Source organism: Lampris incognitus, chromosome 6 (assembly GCF_029633865.1).
Source record: "Lampris incognitus isolate fLamInc1 chromosome 6, fLamInc1.hap2, whole genome shotgun sequence".
NCBI classification, from domain to species: domain Eukaryota; kingdom Metazoa; phylum Chordata; class Actinopteri; order Lampriformes; family Lampridae; genus Lampris; species Lampris incognitus.
Window position 1 is genome coordinate 49,616,149 of NC_079216.1, and position 19,741 is coordinate 49,635,889.

A 19,741-nucleotide genomic window follows, 5' to 3' on the forward strand; every position below is an offset into this window, starting at 1 on the left:
AGGGATACCGGTGGCACACCGGTGAGTCATGCACTTGCTCATCGCTTCGTCATCCATTGGTCATATAGAAACTGTGAGCTCTAATCCCCCCCCCCTCCCTACCTCCATCCCGCCTTCTCCCACCACCACCTCCACAATGGCTTGTTATCACGTTAACGTCGCATTTTGACCACCCAACACTCAATCTGGACAACACTGGCGCAACAACCATGCTCTTCGAGGTCGTTAAATCTTATAACGATATAGGACAAATAAAAAAGTTAACTTTGACCAATAAGCCTCTTTTAGAAAAACACCTGTATGTATTGTCCTCGTTCGTGCCCTAAACTCGAATGCCGCTCCCTGAAACCGAGTGCTATCAAGAAGCACTTGTCTGACTCGTCTCCAGCACTTCATGTCCAATGACAGGTGTTTGTTGTGCGAACCACAATCCAATAGGAGGGCGTAGATGTGAGCTCAGCGGGGGGGGGGGGGGGGGGTACGTTCCTCGGCCTGTTGAGCCAGATGTGCAGGTCTAACCGGCTCGCGCTCAGCGATTCATTATTTGCGTGCACATTCCCTTGCTCCTTGCTTTTGTCAATTTGAACAAGTCACTCAAAGCTAACAAACGGGTTTGTGATGTGATCTGTGCTGTGGCGATAGGCACCAAGGGAGAGTCCCACACACAGGCTCTTTTATTACAAAAGAAAAAAAAGAAAAGAAGAAGATGGCCACACCAAATTAAAACGGTGTAGCCTAACAGCAGAGCTTGGTGTGGTTCTTTTTCTTCAGGTGTGCTGCCTGCTTTTCTATCATAAGCTCAATGGCTTGTTACTGTAGCTGGACTGTTATTAAACTTACTTGTATCAAGACTTTAACTCGGTCTGTATCTTTTCGCTGGTGATGAAGTGGCCGAAGTATGAATAATGAAAGAGGTAGTATAGGGTCACATCGGCCAGTAAACCCGACGACTGAAAAACCTTCAAATCATTGTTATCGGGTTTGTTTGTTTTTTAACCATCCATGAAAGCCAAAATAAAACTTTACCGTGTGTGTGCGGTAAAATGGTTTGCTTCCACTGATGCGTTCTTCTCATTTTCAACTCGGTGTGCATCCTGACTCGAGCTTCCTTCAAGACTACCGGTGAAGCGAGGTACTCAACAGGCAGCGCTGTTAGTGAGCGGCTTTCACATGCAAAGCAGAGCGGCAGGGTTTTCTCAGGGATCCCTTTGCCAGTGAGTGGTGTTCCCCTTAGCGAATGGGACCTCAGGTGGCGGAAAACGGTATTGCAGCATGAGTGGAAACGGCATCCCCACCATCTCTTGAACCGACTGCATTGTTTAGCAGCCCCCCCCACCCCGAGTCTCCCTGCAAAAAAAATCACTAGGCGTGTCTGCAGATTTGCATGCTTTTTAGGAAGGTAATTTCTGTGCAGCATTGTTGTCATCCATCACAATTCTTGTCTCCGCATTGCTGTGCAAAAGTTATCATCTCGGTACGTAATTGTGTTTTGCAAATTCACTGATTGCCTGGTGGTTTTGATTTGACGATTGTTCATTTAGCGCAAGCAGCTCATTTAGTGGCACAGCTTCTCGTTTATATAAAATGTAGAGGAGCGCTCGGTCTTTATTCTCCTCTCCCTCCTCCGCTCCCAGCCTCCAGCATCCCATATTATGTAAGGTAGCCAGTATCTGTTCTCGTGTGTAGACTGTGTATCTGAAAATCCATCATACAGTAGCGAACAGGATCATGAAGTGGTTTTTTTTGTTGTGGTGGGGTGGAATGGGGGTGGGCTTGTGGAAGATGTGACACCCCCAACTCCACATACACACACCACAGGCTTTTCGACTACGTTGGTTTATTGAGAAAATGGGCCTATTATGTAAGATGGATGAAGCCATTCATGAGTACAGCATCGGAGTGACAAAGACCTGGGCCAGCAGGGCTTACGCAATAATTTATTTGAAGTTTACATTTATTTATTTTTTGTGCAGAAAGAAATATGTATGTGCATTTTTGTAAATGCAGGCTGTTAATTCGCATGACATGCAAGATGTATTCATTTTGCTCAAATTTATTTTTTTCTATGAATAGACACTGCTGCTCATTCATGGTAAGGAAAAAGCACATGTGTGAATGAAACTTATCCCCGCGTGTGTGTGTGTGTGTGTGTGTGTGTGTGTGTGTTGGCATGGTCTCTACTCCCTCCTTGTGAATGTGCTACCCCCTAGTGCTTTGTATGAGTGTGTGTGTGATGGGGGAGGTGTGTGAGTGGGTGGTAGAAAGAGGTAGAGCGATGCCGTTCATATGATGAACACGCTCTGTGACACGTGCCAGAGCCAGGGATGCTGGGTAAAAAAAAATCATCTGCAGCTCCCTCAGTTTGAGCCCCCTCCTCTTCTTAACTCTGCATTTAGCTGGCAGTGTGTCTTTCTCCATTTCTTTCTCCCCCTCTTGTCTGCTACAGCACTACCAGCTCTCTAAATCTCTCAAAGCCTTCTGTGCTCTTCTCCAGCAACCTTTCTCACATCCTTCATCCATCTGCCTTCCCGTCCACATGTTTGTCTGCCCTCTAACAGCCCACCGACTCTTTTTGTTGTGTTTCGTTCTTTTACATTTCCTTCTTTATAGGAAATATTGCATTTGTCCCTCTTTTTTTTTTTACTAACAAAACCAGATGTTCCTCAGACATTCCTAATGACTCGCTCCCCTAGTTCGTACATTAATTGTGCACTGTTTGTTCATATTCTTCATAAACTTCATTTAAGTGTACCTGACTCGAGTCTGAAAAACTAAAAAGAGCCTATGTGGCTCTGGTTATGAAGCATAATAATGGTCCATTGTGTGTGTGTGACTTAACTGCTCTACCCCAGTACTGTAAAATTCATCGCCACACAGAACTGGCCAACCAGCATATTTGCACATCTTTGTTTGCTGCGGCTCATAAAATGACGACTTAACTCTGCGATTGCTCTTCAACCTGCCAATAAAAAAAAATGTTTTTTTTCTTTTTGCAGTGAACAAACAGTATCTGTTGAGTTGAGTCCATAGGGTTAGTGGCTGTGTCAGGAAAGGCATCCGATGTAAAATTTGGGAAATGGGGAACAAGCCGAAAGAAGAAGAAGAAGAAGAAGCATCTGTTGCGTAGCTTCGAGGTGTTGGCTGCAGAATTCTGAGAAATTCTTGACGTATATGTCCAAATATTCATAACTTCAACTGCACAAACGGCAGAGCACATTGCGAAGAGACTTTGGTTGGCTCTTGGTTTTGATTGTTTGGTTTTATCTAGCTGCAGTGAACGTGGCCTCAAGTCTTTTGACATGCAGAGCATTGACGCATGTAAGGAATGAAACCACTGGAGCCTTTGTCCTTCTAGTTTTTCTGGCTCTGTTTATTGCCTTCCTTGCCAAAATGTGGAATTTGCTGATGTTGGGAGATCTCATCCAATGTTTTGGCTGAGCAAGTTGGCTCTTAATAGTGGATGGTATGGTTGATTGAAGTTCACAGTGTAGAGGAGTACAGTTTGTGAAGCTCACTTTTGTTGCAGGTGTAAAACTTCTTGTCCATTGTAAACAGTACATTAATATCTGTAGTGTTGAGTCTTGGGATGGGGGGGAAGCTGGATGTTGGTGTTTTTCCCCCCAGGGGGGAGGGGAGGGGGGGAGATGAGCATAATCTGAATTTCTGCTTGAATTTTGAATGTGCTGCAAAGCTTCAACAGAGAAACTTTGGTCCGTAACTTTTTTTTCTCTCCTCCAACCGATAAGTATTGCTTTACAGGGAGAGAGAACGCCATATTGAGGTGGGTTTCTTTCCTTGCTTAGTTTCTGGGCCGTGCAGGTAAAATAAAACATCAGTCTTTAATTTCATCATTTTTAACAAAGAACATGACTAAGGAGAGGCTATTTCTGCTTTGTTCCCCAATTTAGCCGGCAAGTCTATCTTAAGCAGCTCTGAAGTGCGTGCCTCCCCCTGCCCAACCATCCACTGCTTATTATGTGCTGCATCCCGATGGAGCAACACAGAGGTGCTGCACCCTGATGGAGCAACACAGATGATGGAGGAGGATGCAGCACCTCTGTTGGGCCACCTGCACTCCAGCACCTTTGTATTTGCAATCATCCCGCGCTTATTGCGGAAAGCAGTTAATTTTTGTATGTTCCAGAAAAGTCAAGATTTTTTTTCTCTTTCCCTCCTTCCAAACTACTTGGAGGATGGGTGAGGACTTTATGGCGTGGTGCTCAGTACAGCAGCATAACGTACGCCTGAGTTGACTGGTTCTGTCAAAGCGTGCAGCGGCTGAGATTCAGTGCGGGCATTGTGTTGGTCAAAAGGCAGTTGTAATTGTTGACCCTCCTGTTTTGGATGTGTATGAATTGGCTCATTAAATGCCTCAGTAGTTCATCTGGTTATGATGCGATGGCTGTTCATTAAATCCTTTTTCACATGCCAGCATCTGGGCATTTGTGTTGTTTCGTACCGAGAGGATGTGTGCTTGAAGGCTACGGAGTAAGGTTTGCAATGAATTCCAGTAGACCCTCTTTTATAGAAACAGGCCTTTTTATCATGACAACATCATAACGACACCACTTAGACTCCTTTTGTGCCGCACAGATACGTCCCCGTACGGGTCCTCTGACAGTCGCCCCATGGGATCACCGGCTCCTCGGTGCTCCGGGGGAGCTCAAGGTTTACAAATCGGGCACTGACCCCTTCTCCCCTGTTCGATCAAGATTTATTTTTGTCGACTTTTGTATTGCCCATGTGATTTGTCTCCCCTGCTATTTAAAGCTCAGTGTGTGTGCCTGAATGTGGAAGGTGGGCGGATGGGGGGGGGGGGAGAGAGAGAGAGAGAGAGAGAGAGAGAGAGAGAGAGAGAGAGAATGTGTGTGTTTTGGGGTTGGTGGTCTTTGGATCCTCTACCGCATCCCTCCCCTCTCGCCTCGTCTCCCTGGTGGGAGGGGCTGCAAGGGGTGCGACAGATTACATAACAACAGTACGTAACGAGAGCGGGGCATACAAGGACTGCAGTCTCTTCTCACTGAGAATCTTAATTGGAGGGGGTGGGGTGGGGGGGTGCAAATATTTTACACTTATTTGATTCTGTCAAGCTCCCTTACGCGGAGGGAAACGGCCATTCCCAGAGAGAGAGTCGCCTTCGGGCTCTTACAGTTTGTATGTTTATTTAGACAAGTCAGGTTTTTTTTTAGATTCGTGTTTTCCGAGCTGAACGCATGCGCAGAGATGCCCGCATCCCACCATGCGTGTTTTCTCCATCCTCGATGTGACTTCGTATTTCCCAAAACACGCGGCATCTCCGCAGCCATTTGACATTAAGCAAGAATCTCGGCTCCTTGGCACGACTGTCAGCAAATATGACGTTTCCCCCTTGTTGGTTTCCCCTCATGCGTTCATCAGACCACTGCCGCTGCCTGTGATTTGCTAGCCTGCAGTACTGGTGTTGTGGTGCTGATGGTGGCGATGGCGATGGGGGATCTTGGTATTCAGGTGCTGCGGCAGGCAGGCAGCTCCCAGACGAGGCAGTGCAGGCGCGCTGCTATTTTTACTCCTTGCTGCTTTTTTTAGACTCGGAATAGTGAACAGGCAGGGACTGCTCTGCTGCTGAGGAGGGAGGGAGGGAGATGGAGATGGAGAAAAGAAAGACGGCGGGGGGGGGGGTTCAATACCTCTCTGAATGTGATGCACACAGCATAGCCGCGGTGCACACGCGCCCCCGTCAGGCCGCTGCGGGGGCAGCATGGTGAGCTAAAGGGTCCGGGGGTTTTGGCATGGAGGAAAGCTGTTCGGAGGTGTGTGTGTGTGTGTGTGTGTGTGTGTGTGTGTGTGTGTGTGTTGGGGCGGGGGGTATGAGCAGAATATTTAAAAGGGATGGTGGTCAACGTATCATTTTGTCAGACGTATTGACTACTTGAAGGCCACCTCCAGTCTTTTGGCTTGCACCTGTGACGGCCCCATTAACACACTTTCACATTTTGTTGCCAGTAGTCGGTCTCTCTCTCTCTCTCTCTCTCTCTCTTGCGTCAGTGGCGCTGCAGCCAGTCACGTGTTTGCTTGCGTAGCTGCTTTTTAAGTGTGTCACAGATGTAATGCGCCGCTCGCAGGAGGGACGCGAAGGCCTGATGGGTGATGGAGAGAGGGGGTTTAAGGGAGATGTTTGGACACGGTGTTCTTTCATTAACCCCGTGGTTTGTAAAAGTTTTCACAAGGCGCCGTACATTTTCACACCGGAATTAAGCGAGTCCGGTTGTAGATATCAAACTGTGTCCATCTTCATCAGGTTGTTAAGGCTCGCTTTTCCTACTATAAATGTATTTTTGTTTTTTTTGAGAAGTCTATGGTTACACGACCTATAACACATCCAGAATTTTCCGAATCTGTTAAGCTAATTAAAGCTTATGCTGAAGAAGTAAATGTGGAAATGTATAAAGATTGTAGAAGTACTTTGTGTTCTCGCGCTCCCCCCCCCCCGCCCCCCTCCACATTTATTGAGAAAAATGTACCATTATATAATGGGTGGGTGGAGTATAGTCATTCATAAGTACAGCACGAGGATTTGAGGGTGGGGGTAGTCAAATGTACAATGGAAAATCACAATTCCAAGTAGGCCTAAAGTGGCCATACAGAATTTACTGAAGATCAAACCACGTTTGTCCCAAAACCCTGCTCTCCTCCCATTTCCTGCCCACCAGTTTCTCTGTGCATCTCCACTTTTCTGTGTGCAAGCGTGTGCAGTGATTGTCAGGTGCATCTTCCGCTACGCCTCGTTTTATCCGCTTCTTTCCCTCTCCTTTTGGCTACTGCAGACGTTCCAATGTGTCACTCAGACAAATTTCGACAAGTGTCGGACACAGCATGTTGACCCGCTCCATGGCATGGAGTCAACACCGGCTGGGGTTCTTCATGGTGATGATGTCAGCAGCCTGCATTGGATGCACTTCTCTCCACCTGAAGGCCATACGTGCGTACATGTATGTGAAACTCGCCTGAGCGCGGCGGTACATGAACCCGGGGTCGGCATTCCGCAGTGATTCCCAGTGTTGAGTTAACAGGAATGTGGTCGGTGCAGCCGAAGCTCCGTTTTTTTTTTAAGCCTTTGGCTCGTTTCGTTGCAGGTGTTGTTCTTGTTACTTCTGCCAAGTTTGGATGACGACCTGTCACCTCTTCTTCGAAAGGTGATGTGCCTGTAACTCGGAAAACGGGAGGAGCGCAGCAAGATATTCAGATCAAGAATAGGGCACGCCGAAGGCACTGGACTCTCTTGAATACAGGGTGGGGAGGACTTCTTGAAGAGTTCAAGTCGACTGAAATCGGACAGTTTAAATGCCAAAAATGAATGGAGAGTTTGTCTCCGTCTCCCTGTGTGTCTGTGTGAGAAAGAAGTGAAAGGAGACCTGCCTCAACACTGATGGTACTAGGGCAGAACTAGCAAGGTGTAGTCTTGCATCTTCTTACTAGCAAGATGATGTTCCTCACTCAAAGCGGGTTTTGGGATCTATCCAATCTCAGAAACGGTTCTGGTGCATTTGGTATCATGACCACGTGGTGCAGCTCATCATAGCATAGTCTATGTATTGAGATTTGGTTACTCATTAACCTTCTAGCTAATGGTGACGCTTCATGCACAAAGGCCTTCCTTTGTACATGAAGGCGAGGTTTGGGAAGACCGCGTTTAGAGTAAAGCAAATCTCTCCTTTTCAGCCATCTTTACATCACGGTGGATGTAGCCTCTCCCTTCCTCTCTGATCTCCCCCCCCCCCCCTACATCTGCAGTGAGAGCCTGCTGTGGTACAACCCACACCCATTGAGGCTTTTCTGCCATGGAGCATTTCATTCTTAACATGGGGGAGGTTTAAAAATAACCAGGGAATCTGCTCTCTTCTCACTTTTGACTTTGTGCTTCTCTCTCACTCTTGCTCCTCTCTCATTCACTCACTTGCCCCCCCTCCCTGTCTCTTCCCCCTTCACTCATTCGTTCGTTTCTCTTGCTTCGCTTCAGTTCTATTTTTAGCCATCCCCAGGATCCCTCTTTACCCCCCCATCCCTGCCCTCCTCCTTTTCTCCTGCTCCATGTTCGTCATCACTCCCGCCTTTCCACATCCTTTCGCCCGTCTCTGTTCTCTGCCAGAGAATGTCCTCTACCTCTATTAATCTTTCATCAACCCTGGCTGGCAACATATTTTGCAATTGCACAAGTCACAAGTGCGTGTGTGTGTGTGTGTGTGTGTGTGTTATTCCTATATAAGGGTGTGTACGCCTGTATTTTTATTTAACATCTTAGCACTCTGTGTCTGTATCCTCTCCCTCCACCATCTCCCCATCTCCGTCAGCCCAGCAGAGGCTGGGTTTGATGGGCAGTGAAGGTGTCGCAACAGCCATGGTTGGTTTTTTTTTTTGACGAGGTGAGGAGAGCTTGGAAAAGGAGAACATCAGCTCTTCTCTCTGTATGCTATCTCCTATTGCCAGGCCACCAAGCCATGATTTTGTCATGCCTCCCTATATAAAGTTTTATTAAATGCAAGTTCCCATGGACTAAAAGAGTATCCATTGTTCTGGTCTTTTTTAAAAAAAATATTTTACTTGTTAGCTGCTGCATGCCTTTGTCTTCATCTAAACTATGAATGCCAACGAAGCGCTTGGCATTCTCACAGTAAACGTCAAGCAGTCAACATCAATTGTACAAAAATTCCAAATGGATTATATCATTTTTAAGAAAATCCTTCAGAACTATGCAAGATGAGTATAAATATGCACATTTCTTGATAGCTGCTTTTGTTTCCGAGAGTCATGCTTGATCTGGGTGGGGGTTGAGGACTTTGCAAGCCTTGATCTACAGCTGCACTACCTTCTGTCTTTGTTCTGCCTTCACTTCATTCTCCTTTTTCAATCTATATAGTCTAATCTCTGCCTCTGTAGTCTCCATTCCTCCTTCTCTATCATTGTTCTACCTTGATCTTTACCATTTTATTCATCTACCCACACCACCATTGATTCACTTCTCTCTGTGCCACCTTGGCTTGCATTATCTCCTCTCTAGTCAAATGGAAACACTGCTATGTAGGTTCATATGCACAGTGCTCAAGCAGAGAGGCCTTGTTACAACTTCCGCTAAACTGAGGGAAATGGAAAAAGTAGAGATTCAGACTTGTCTGCTTGCAAATGGATTTGTCTAGTATGTCAAAGCAACTGGCTCCTGAGTCACCAACGAAGGCTCCTGGGTAACGTCCATAGCAGTGCAATGAGCCATTATGACAGTTACAAGTTAGACCTGATATAAAGGTGTGGCATGAGCCTCAGAAAACAGATGCTCAATTATGGGTGTGTGACAACTGCTTTTTCACCCTCGGACATGCACATGGAGACTTCTGAAATCATATAGAGGTGTATATATGCCGGACTTCTGTCAAATAATCACCATTGTACGATTGGTTAATAATGTATAGAGGTGTATATATGCCGGACTTCTGTCAAATAATCACCATTGTACGATTGGTTAATAATGTATAGAGGTGTATATATGCCGGACTTCTGTCAAATAATCACCATCGTATGATTGGTCAATAATGTTCTCATGTGATATGTCGGTCTGTCGAAAATAAGAAGGATTCACAATGAAGTTGTAATGTACAAGAAAAACGGATGAAAAATTGATTACAGCTAGTTGTATTGTTTGATGTGTTTGTAAAGGAACTGGGAGGACCTGATTCTGACACCTTTTCTTCTTCTTTTTTTTTTGGTCTTTCTTCAGTTGTTACAGGGGCTACGGATGGAATTGGGAAATCCTATACGGAGGAGGTAAGGTTCCTGCACCCCTTCTGTAATTTCCTCCATGGGAACGATGACGTGTGTGTGTGTGTGTGTGTGTGTGTGTGTGTGTGTGTGTGTGTGTGTGTGTGTGTGTGTGTGTGTGTGTGTGTGTGTGTGTGTGTGTGTGTGTGTGTGTGTGTGTGTGTGTGTGTGTGTGTGTGTGTGTGTGTGTGTGTGTGTGTGTGTGTGTGTATATATATACTGCTCCTCATTTGTTGAGCACTTTTATTAACACCATTGATGGTTTCCGGAAAGAAAAGAAAAAAATGCTATGTATATAGCTGTTCACTCACAGCCCATGGATCAGGAGCGCTCTTGCAGGCCCATTAACATGAAAGAGTCTTCACACACTTAAACACAGCCTCGCTTACAAGAGCTAATACCTTGGTAACAAGCACACGTTGAATAAGGGCTACCCTGCCACATGCCTCGCCCATACAAATGTGGGTTTTCTGGCAAATGATGTAGTCATATGGGCCCTTTAGCCTGATAGCTGATGGTATTACACAGAGGCTGGTCACTTGCCATTCATTGGAAAGCCACTTTTTCTGCATTTTGCTCCCTAACTGGGCCGTACACCATCTAATTTTGCGCAATCTTTTCTTTCTTCTTCCATTCAAAACTAAGGGTCTAGAGTTACATTTAAGGTGATAATGTGTGAGATTGTTGCTGATTGTTTTTTTCCCCCTCATTTAGCTTGCCCGTAGAGGATTTGCCTTGATGCTGATCAGCCGCTCCCAGGACAAGCTAGATGACGTGGCCAGGTCACTTGGTAAGTGTGTGTGCGTGCGTGCTTGTGTGTGTGTGTCCACAGCATCATGGAAAGCTTTTCAGGGTTGAGAGCTCTGTGAGTAGGCTGATAAGGATGTGTGTATGGGCAGGCATTGCCGTGTAACCTCCCACCCTATCTACTATGGGGTTTCCTAGGCCCTGATGAGAGGCATATCCTGGATAAAGAATTGGAATAATCTCAAGTCAAAAAACCGAGTGATTTAGGGAAAAAATTGAATAAAGAATAACTTATTCTAGTGCTAATCAAAGTGGCCATCTTTTAAATTCTTTCTTACTTGAAGACAGTGATGGACAGCCCTGACTATCTCCCTGCCATCTTATCAAGGTATCCTGGGATAGGCTTCAGCCTCCCAGGACCCTGAAAAGGACTAAATTGGGAGAGAAAATGAATGAAAGGATGGATGATTGTATCCAAAAATAATTCGTCTCCAAAGTTGAAGTGCCAATTTTATCAACAGGGGACCTCAGGCTCCAGATGTATTTATTTTTTTAAATACTGTTTAAATTTTACCCTTAATATTAGGAGTAAGGAGACCTTTAAGCAGTGCTTAAATGTCCTCTTTTAATCTTTTTTTCCCCCCTCTGAAGGTCAGTGAAAGGAACACATGTTGTACCAAAGCACGCTGTGTGCATCCTAACTTTATACCTCTGCTCATTGAGTACAATGAAAACAGAAGCCAACTAGCATGTCTTTACATGTACACAAACATCCTGTTCCTGTGCATCTCACCACAAACAGATTTGCTCAGACATGGAAGGCATTGGTATGTTAAATAAGAATAAAGAGGAAAAAAATAACATCATGTATCTATCTGCCTCGTACAAAGTCCCTACATAGAGATGCTTGTTGGCTGTTACTGGCCTGCTCACAGATTTCAGATAAATGGGGGCTGCCCCAAGTTCAGATAATGCTGTCTGCACTCCATCTCTCTCTCTCTGCCTGTCTCTGACGTCTCTCACAGTGCAATTTCCCCTGTCGTGCCTCCAGTTCACAGAGGGGGTTGATGGGTAGTCACGAGTGGGATGCAGCGTGCCAAACCCAGGCACTCCTCTCTCACGACCAGCTTGACAAAACCATTCCCCGTCTCTCTTTTGTCACTATGCACACAGGACAAACCCACCCAGTCTTTAAAATCTGCCTGCTGATCATTTCATCATCACCTGCCTTACAGACACATTTTCACTTCTTTCATATGCAACCAGCAGATTTAATTACATTTTGATTAAACAAACTTGGCAATCTAAAGTTGCCCATCCAGTCAGTCTCTGTGCTACCGAATTTATCTCTCGGCTTATTTTTTATTATTATTATTTTCAGTGGTCATAATGGTTTGTAATATCCCAAATGAATTGGATGTACATTTCAGAGGGGTTCCAACCTATAAACGGCTCTTTTGTTATTCTTGTACAGCTCTGTAATCACTCCTACACTGCCTGCATACACACTGACGTGCACATTCAACACTATCTTAAACCATTGTCCTGCCACGACTGCATTCGTCACTCGTCATACAAGTATTTGATCAATAAATTGTAATTGCAGCAGGCACGTCAAACAAAAGAATAGAAGTGAATTGGTTTTTTTGTTTTTGTCTTTTTTTTGGGGGGGGGGGTGTAAGAAAGTGCTCGGCTTGTTTGTTGATAAACAGCACCCTCTCTTGTTTGAGTGTGATAGAAAAGGGTTTCGTGCTCCCATTCATTTTTGTGGCTTTTCTAAGCTGAATAACCAGTGTCAAAAACAAGACACTGTAATGAGCCCTTGCACAGCCTGATGGCTGGTTTATAACAAATGTTTGTGGTTTATAATATGTGTGTGTGTGTGTTGGGGGGGGGGGGTAACTGGTTTTGATGAAAGGACCCTTAATTACACATCGTCCTAGATCTCCTTTTTTCTTTTCTTTTTTTTCTAAAACATTGTTCCTTGTACTTTTTATAGGGTCTTCCATATAGAAATATCATGTTTTGCACAAACATTAATCGTTTCTGTCTGTTTCCCCACTTTACAGAAGAGCAGTTTAAAGTGGAAACCAAGACGATTGCAGTGGACTTCGGTAGAACTGACATTTATCAGAAGGTCGAGGCAGGGCTTGCAGGTCTAGAGATTGGCGTTCTCGGTAAGAACCCTTAAACGTCCCTATGTTATAAATGCTATATTCCAGAAGCTGTTATCAGTCCAATGACTTTTCACAGGCGTACGTCTCACATTTATGTATCATACATTGTTTCATATTTAGTGCTGCTTTCATCAAGTAACAGTAAATATAGGATGCATCTTTGCTGGTTTGAGACTTACACCGTCCTCTTGCACTGTAACATAGCACATACTCTCAAATGCAAGGAAGAAGGACCTGTCACAGGAATACATACAGTGAAAGGGCACAGTACGTGGCTGTAGAATATCCTCCATTCTACAAATACACAATCCAATTTCGTCCTCTCATGTGCATTCACGAAGCATGATAAACACTATTTGGGGCTATACGGGAGGCAAGCTGAGTGTCCAGCACTGTTTTGGATCATTGTGTTTTATCATAAGGTGGTGATGATGAGGAGGAAGGTAAACTAAGCCTAATAGACCAAGGACACAATTCCTGTTTCTGATAAGTTGCGTAGTACATAAGATTTGTGCAGACATTTTTAATAGTTTTAGGTCTTTTCTCACACTTTTGTCCAGTGCAGTGAATCAATTCCTTTTGTATGTTACAAACATGTATCAGCAATATGGTGTGTTGACAGATTAGTGCAGAAACATGGTGTGGAGCTGAGCCATTGTTTCCCCCTATGAACACGTGGGGTCCAGATGTTGGTGCTCATTTGTAGGCTTTACTGCTATGCAGGGTCTCTAGAATTGTGTTGTTGTTTTCCAGAGTACCTCTCCAAGTTTGAAAACCCAACCACAGAATTTTGATTTGTTATTTTTGATGCAGGACCAAATTATAGTTTTAAAAGTACCATCTATGCAGAACATTGGGAACCCTGGGCTGTTTTGATGACAAAATGTGCCTTCCTGGTCTTAAGGTGTGGTTGTGGCTTGGACAGAATGCATGTTTCTATTATAGGCTTTTGCTGCCACCTAGTGGTGCAATATCCAACCTCTCTTGGACCCCCCACCCCCCGAGTAAGGTCATTTTTTTCCAAATAGGTAGCATAATTGGTTCTCTCTTCCATCCACAGTTAACAATGTTGGTGTGTCCTACCCCTACCCTGAGTACTACCTTCAAATTCCTGATCTGGACAACGTGAGTTTGTTTTTCCTGTTTATTTCCTCTTCATTCAAACGTTCAAATGCACCTGTGAGTCTTAGGTTTGAAGTCGCCGCCCTAGCAAAACAGCATGGCCACAAAGTGGCTGCTCTTGCTCTTTATTCAAAAAAAGGCTTCAAAGGATTCCACATTTTCAGAGGGTGTGCTTCACCTGTTGTGTACTCCACAATGCTTTTGTTTGTGATCACTGCAACTGAGGCAACAACCCGCATTCCTATCTTGGTTTCTTGCACACAAGGTTTTAATTTGCTGTCTTTTTCTCTTTCAGTTCATCACAAATATGATCAACGTCAACATGACCTCAGTGTGCCAGGTGAGAACGTTTACTGTCTGCACACAGCTATGATTTATATTTTAATAGATACTCCTCCGAGAGGCATTGTTTTGGGATTTCCCGTAGTCTAGCCACACAATTCCTCTGAAGTTCTCACTGGAGGCAGGTTTACTTTCTGTTTGTTTGTTTTTTTTCCTACCACTTTTTTTTGTTTCTGAAGACGAGCCCTGTAGTTATCTGTCGGGCTGAAAATCACCTTGTGTAAACTTGAGCTGATAAAGTTTAGGGCATTACGAAGCTGAATGTTTTGACAATGAAAGCCTAACATCAGAAACATCCAGGGGTACCCTGTTCCTCTTTCCTTTACTTTTCCACCCTTTTGTTCTCCTACGTCCTCCTCCTCCCCCTCCTTGCTGCTGTCTCCACCATGCTACCTGCAGTCCCTCAGTTGTTCCCAAAGCAACGGTGGACTACACCAACGCTGTCTGTACTTGCCGCCCACGTCTCTCTCCTTTTCTCTCTGCTCTCCTTGTCTAGCTCTTTTCCCTCCATCTTCTGCCCGTCTTTTACCCCGCCACCCCCACCCCCTCGGGCTGTTAACCTGTGTTGCTGTCTTACGTGACAGCTGTTGTACATTAACCAAACTTGCTTTGTCTTTTATTCCACCTGTTTAGATGACGCGTCTTGTGCTGCCCAGAATGGTGGAGAGGTGAGTTAAATGATGGGGCCTCCAGGATTTGTGATGTGACTGCGGTCAAACATCAATGGTTTGAATGACGTTTGCAGGCTTAAAGAGGGAATACTAAGCAGAAAGTCTTTGTTTTCAACGTGACTTATCTGGAGGGTTACGCTTTCTAAAGGTGACTCTTTATGAAAACAGAAAAGCTAGCCAGGGATTTCCATTATTGTATCCCTCTACTCTTTTGTTCACATCGCTGAAAAGCTTTCAGTTCACACAAAGTGCTCTTCTTCTTGGCTGCACCGTTCCCATGTGACTCCTTATGGCCAATGAGAGCACAGGCACATTTGATGCCGTGTGAGACCGGAGCGTTGCTCCACTACATCACTGCAGCAACAGGTTGCCATGGCAACGCATCAGGCCACTACAGTGTGGGGGGGGGGCATTTCTCTGTATTTTCCAGTCTACTGTATGTGCTTACACACAGCACACACTACAGGCAAGGGAGTGGAGTTCCTGTCATTAATCTGTGCTCCTCTTGCCATGTGTCTTCTCAGGTCCAAAGGCGTCATCCTAAACATCTCCTCTGCCAGTGGCATGTATCCTGTGCCCCTGCTCACAGTGTACTCTTCCACAAAGGTAAACGTGAATGCACGCCAGCCCCAGTGTTTGAAAATAATGTTGTTTTTTTCCCCCCAAACACTAATGTTGTGTGTTGTCATTATTTGCATAACAAAAGTTCAACATTAAACAGATCCAGGGGTGTCTGATGTATATGTTTGTCTGTTCTGCACATATACTCCTGAACTGGTCTTCCAACTGCATATCTGGAAATGGCATATGTACATTTGTCATCGGCTAATGATGAGTAATTTCATTTATCTCTGCAGAGGAGTTGCAGTGTGCAGCAGCAGATATGTGGTGCAACAGACAATGCAGTGTAAAAAAAAAATCCCATTACTGTACACAAAATATATCATAAAGGGTGAAAGGGATAATCTTCCAGAGTATGCATGATTCAAAAACTCTCTCTCTCTCACACACACACACACTAGATTTGCTTAGTAGGGAAGGGCTAAAAAAAACTATGTATAACGTAATGGCGATATCAAAGGTGAAATATTAAGATATCTGAAGTTGCTACTAAATTATAGCTAGATGCTGTGGAAAGGTGACTAAAAAGGTGACTACTTTTATTTAAATGGCAAAGAAACTGCATATTAGATTTTCCCCATGTGTAGTTGTACTTTTTAAAATTTCTGTAGTTCACTGCTGCTGCAGTGACTTAAGCCATTTAACTTGTTTTAATTTGTGGAGAAATGCACATGACAACGTGAATATTTTAAACTTGACCATGTCTCTTTTCTTTGGCTATAGGCCTTTGTGGACTTCTTTTCCCGTGGCCTTCAGGAGGAGTATAGGCGTCAGGGCATTATCATACAGGTGAATGTGTGGCCCTTTAAACTTGTCTGCTTGGGGAATTTCCCCTTGGTCCTACGCCCTGCCTGGGGAAATCTTTGGAGAACTTGCCCAGGCAAGGGCTCCCAGCAACAAGAACACTTATTCAAATGTTCATTTGAATGAAAAAGCTTTTTGATGTGTACGAATCTACTGACTGAACGTTTATAACAGACTCAGCTAGCCCACAGCTACCTGCACGGATGCTGATAACGTTGTCCATCCCTCATAGGGCCCAGATACTGGGTCAGTTTGGTCTTCCAGGGTTTCTGGAGTTTCCCAGTGTTTACACTGTGTCTGCAGCTGAAAGTTTATGAATCTGACTCTCCTTATGGTCAATGTGTGTACCTGCAACAATTTACCTTTTGAGCAAGACACAAAGCCCCAGTTGCCCTGGATAAGGACTAAAACTGATTAACATAAGATAAGAAAACTGGGCAAGGGAGATGACTGAATTTGTAAGTGAAAGCAAATTTATCTTGACTGGAAAAAGACTGTACTTCTAGAGAGGGCCAAGTATGCAGGTTTTCATTTCAACCAATTACTACACCAGCCCTCTGTGGTGCACGGTTGAGGACTAATAAATCATTCCCATTCACTCATCTGATAAGTTTTCCAGAGCTGGACCCAGCACCCTTCCTTTCTGACTAGCCAACTATGCTAAAACACTGATGGGGGTGGGAAGAATTACATCTTGATGACTAACTACTTACTGATTTTTGCTAATGTCAGCCATTGTTTGTGAGACCCTCTTTATTTATTTATTTTGATTTGACATGAGCATTCCCTTGATTAGATTGTAAAGGCAATTTAATCTCCACAAATTCCCACCTGCTGAGCTCAGTCATCACAAATTAGGGGGAAAAAAAGACATTTCAATTATTTGAACTTTTAAGTGCAACTTAAGAAGTCCTTGGACGGCCTCAAATGAGGACAGGTATTCATAAAACACTGACTTTTCCCCCGAATATTAATAAAACAACTGTTTATTATGGTTGGTGTCTGGCCATACTGCCAAACTAAAAGTTGGTGTGATTTGAACTTAAGCGTAACCTCACTGAGCACTTGATACCAAACGATAACGTGAATAATGTCAGGACAATTATCTGTGATGACTTAATCAAAAAGGGAACCTCGTTTAACTTGATGAACATCTTTGTAATGTACTTTTTTTTTTTACATTTTGAACTACTCATAACTTTTTTAAATTTTACCCTTCCCTACCTTTGTAGAGTGTGCTACCCTTTTTTGTTGCCACCAAGATGACCCGTATCAGGAAGCCCACCCTCGACAAGCCCACCCCAGAGCGCTACGTGGCTGCCGAGCTCACTACCGTGGGCCTGCAGAGCCAGACCAACGGCTACTTTCCCCACGCCGTCATGGTAAGGAGGCCACAATCCATCAAAAAGACATGCATGTTAGGGTTAATACTCCTGTCTGTGCCCCTGAGCACAGTTGCCCACTGCTCCTATACAATAGGATGGGTTAAATGCAGAGAACAAATTCATTGTAACTTGTACAATGACAAAATAAAGTGGCTTTAAAAAAACAAAAAGCCAGGGTTACATTTAATTCTGGGTTTGTTTATTCATTTCAAGATTTTGGGATTTGAACTTTGAAATACCATACTTTAATATGATTGTGGAATTTCAAAAGTACGGACAGCCAGCAAATAGGAAGTTGTTTGCTGTTTGGTTGTCTGAACTGTTAAAATCCTGCATTTGTGAATACCCCAGGCGGTTGCTGTTAACAAACATCATAAGAACAAGAGTCCTTTCAAATCCCAGCCAAAATCTACACCTCCTGTATCGCCTAGCTTCTCACCAGATATCAGACTGGGGACACTTGATCAATTAAACATTAGCAGATTGAACATTGAGTGCATCTAATTATTCAGAAGGGCTGCTGACTTTAGTCATTATCCCAACGCCTGCATTTTTCATCAGGTTTCAAATGTATACAATTGTATTGAGCCCTTCGTGAAGACACTTGCCCACTAAATTAGGACAGGGGAGTCGTAAAGTGCCCATATATTGCAGTTGTGTTCAACAAGCACACGATATTCTCTTGTTAAAATGTTTAAAACGTGACTAACGCTTAACAAACACTTGTCCAGGACACATTAGTTGGTCATTCCATCTTTCTTGTTCTTACACATCCATGCATTCTTTTTTCTTTTCTTTTTTTTAAATGCACATTTTATTTTTCTCCAGGGTTGGCTGACCACCAAGCTGGTGCCCATCAGCCTTGTCATCTTCTTCGGTGCCAGGATGAACCGTCTGCAGCGCACTGGGTATCTGCGAAGGAGGAAACTGCGGGAGCAGAAAAACGGCACAAGCCTGAAGAGTGAATAGGATTTTCCGTAAAATGTCAGCCACTACTGTGATGTTACTGGTCTCGAGTGGAATAGGGGTTTGACAAATTTGCTACCAACAAAATGTCTGTCAAAGAAGGCAGGCACAGAAGTAAAATGAAATGCTGCTCTCAGCAAAGGGAATTCCTCTATTTCTTTGTCACTGACATTGATGGTGGAACTCTTTAAAAACAAAGGTGTTATGTTAACCCTGCTGTTGTAAGCAGTGGAAATGGTGGTTGGTCTTTTTTATGTAATTTAATTTTTGTATTCACACCAAAGGCAAACTTACTGTTTACAAAAGAATGAACAATGTTAAGAGAACTAGAGCTCCATTCTGGGTTGGAATCACATGTACGCGTGTTGTTCTTTTTCATTATATGTATATGTGTGCGTTTTCTTATAATTTTTAATAGTGTGGTGGGGTTTTGTTGCACTGATTTCTTTTTTCTTTGTTTTGCTCTAAATTAAAAGTTGTGGATGCTTATCATTCATTTCTAGATTAAACAAAGCAAGTGCCTTAGTTATGTGTTATTGGTGGTGTTGGTCAATATCAATGAGAGGGAACTGTACTGTGCCAATAGCTGCAACACTAAACATGCATTTTCTGATAGATAATCACTTTTATTCACTAGCTGGCACAAGGACCCATATATGCATGTCAAGCCCAAATGATTTGTTGCAGAATTTACTGACTGCCCCACAGCTTGTACACAACTCTTTTGTGAATGTGTTGTCTGCCAAAGATCCCTTCATGACTTGTTCTGTCCACTCCCACCAGAGACATTTTGTTTCTTTCGTTGACACCCAAAGGGCGTTGTTAAAAATTCTAGGTGTGATACTGCTTTTAAGACGCTTGAAATGTATATCAGGGTTTCTAAATATAGAATGCACTGTTCCATCTGTTTTGCTACAGGAAAAGATATATTTCTATTTGTTAATAAAGACTTTATAATATTTTGTCTCGCCTGTCGCCCAATGACTGCTAGGATAGGCTCCGGCGACCCTGAGAGCAGGATAAGCGGTCTGGTTAATGGATGGAAGGATGTTTTTTTCAGCATAATTAAGATGTTAAACATTTTAATTCTTTGTAGCAGAGTGGAAAATACGAGGTTCTC

At 43.9% G+C, this 19,741-nt stretch overlaps 1 protein-coding gene across 1 annotated transcript in view; it reads left to right on the forward strand.

Moving 5' to 3' along the window:
- Positions 1 to 18,714, forward strand: part of hsd17b12a (hydroxysteroid (17-beta) dehydrogenase 12a) — a 20,100-nt gene extending 1,386 nt beyond the window's left edge. Inside the window, exons 2-11 of the mRNA XM_056282097.1 lie at positions 9,746 to 9,792; positions 10,501 to 10,576; positions 12,603 to 12,710; positions 13,771 to 13,835; positions 14,128 to 14,172; positions 14,808 to 14,842; positions 15,370 to 15,451; positions 16,190 to 16,255; positions 17,503 to 17,652; positions 18,484 to 18,714. Coding sequence (XP_056138072.1) covers positions 9,746 to 9,792; positions 10,501 to 10,576; positions 12,603 to 12,710; positions 13,771 to 13,835; positions 14,128 to 14,172; positions 14,808 to 14,842; positions 15,370 to 15,451; positions 16,190 to 16,255; positions 17,503 to 17,652; positions 18,484 to 18,624 — 815 coding nt within the window. The 3' untranslated portion in view covers positions 18,625 to 18,714. The remainder of the gene's footprint in view (positions 1 to 9,745; positions 9,793 to 10,500; positions 10,577 to 12,602; positions 12,711 to 13,770; positions 13,836 to 14,127; positions 14,173 to 14,807; positions 14,843 to 15,369; positions 15,452 to 16,189; positions 16,256 to 17,502; positions 17,653 to 18,483) is intronic.
- The last annotated feature ends 1,027 nt before the right edge of the window (positions 18,715 to 19,741 follow it).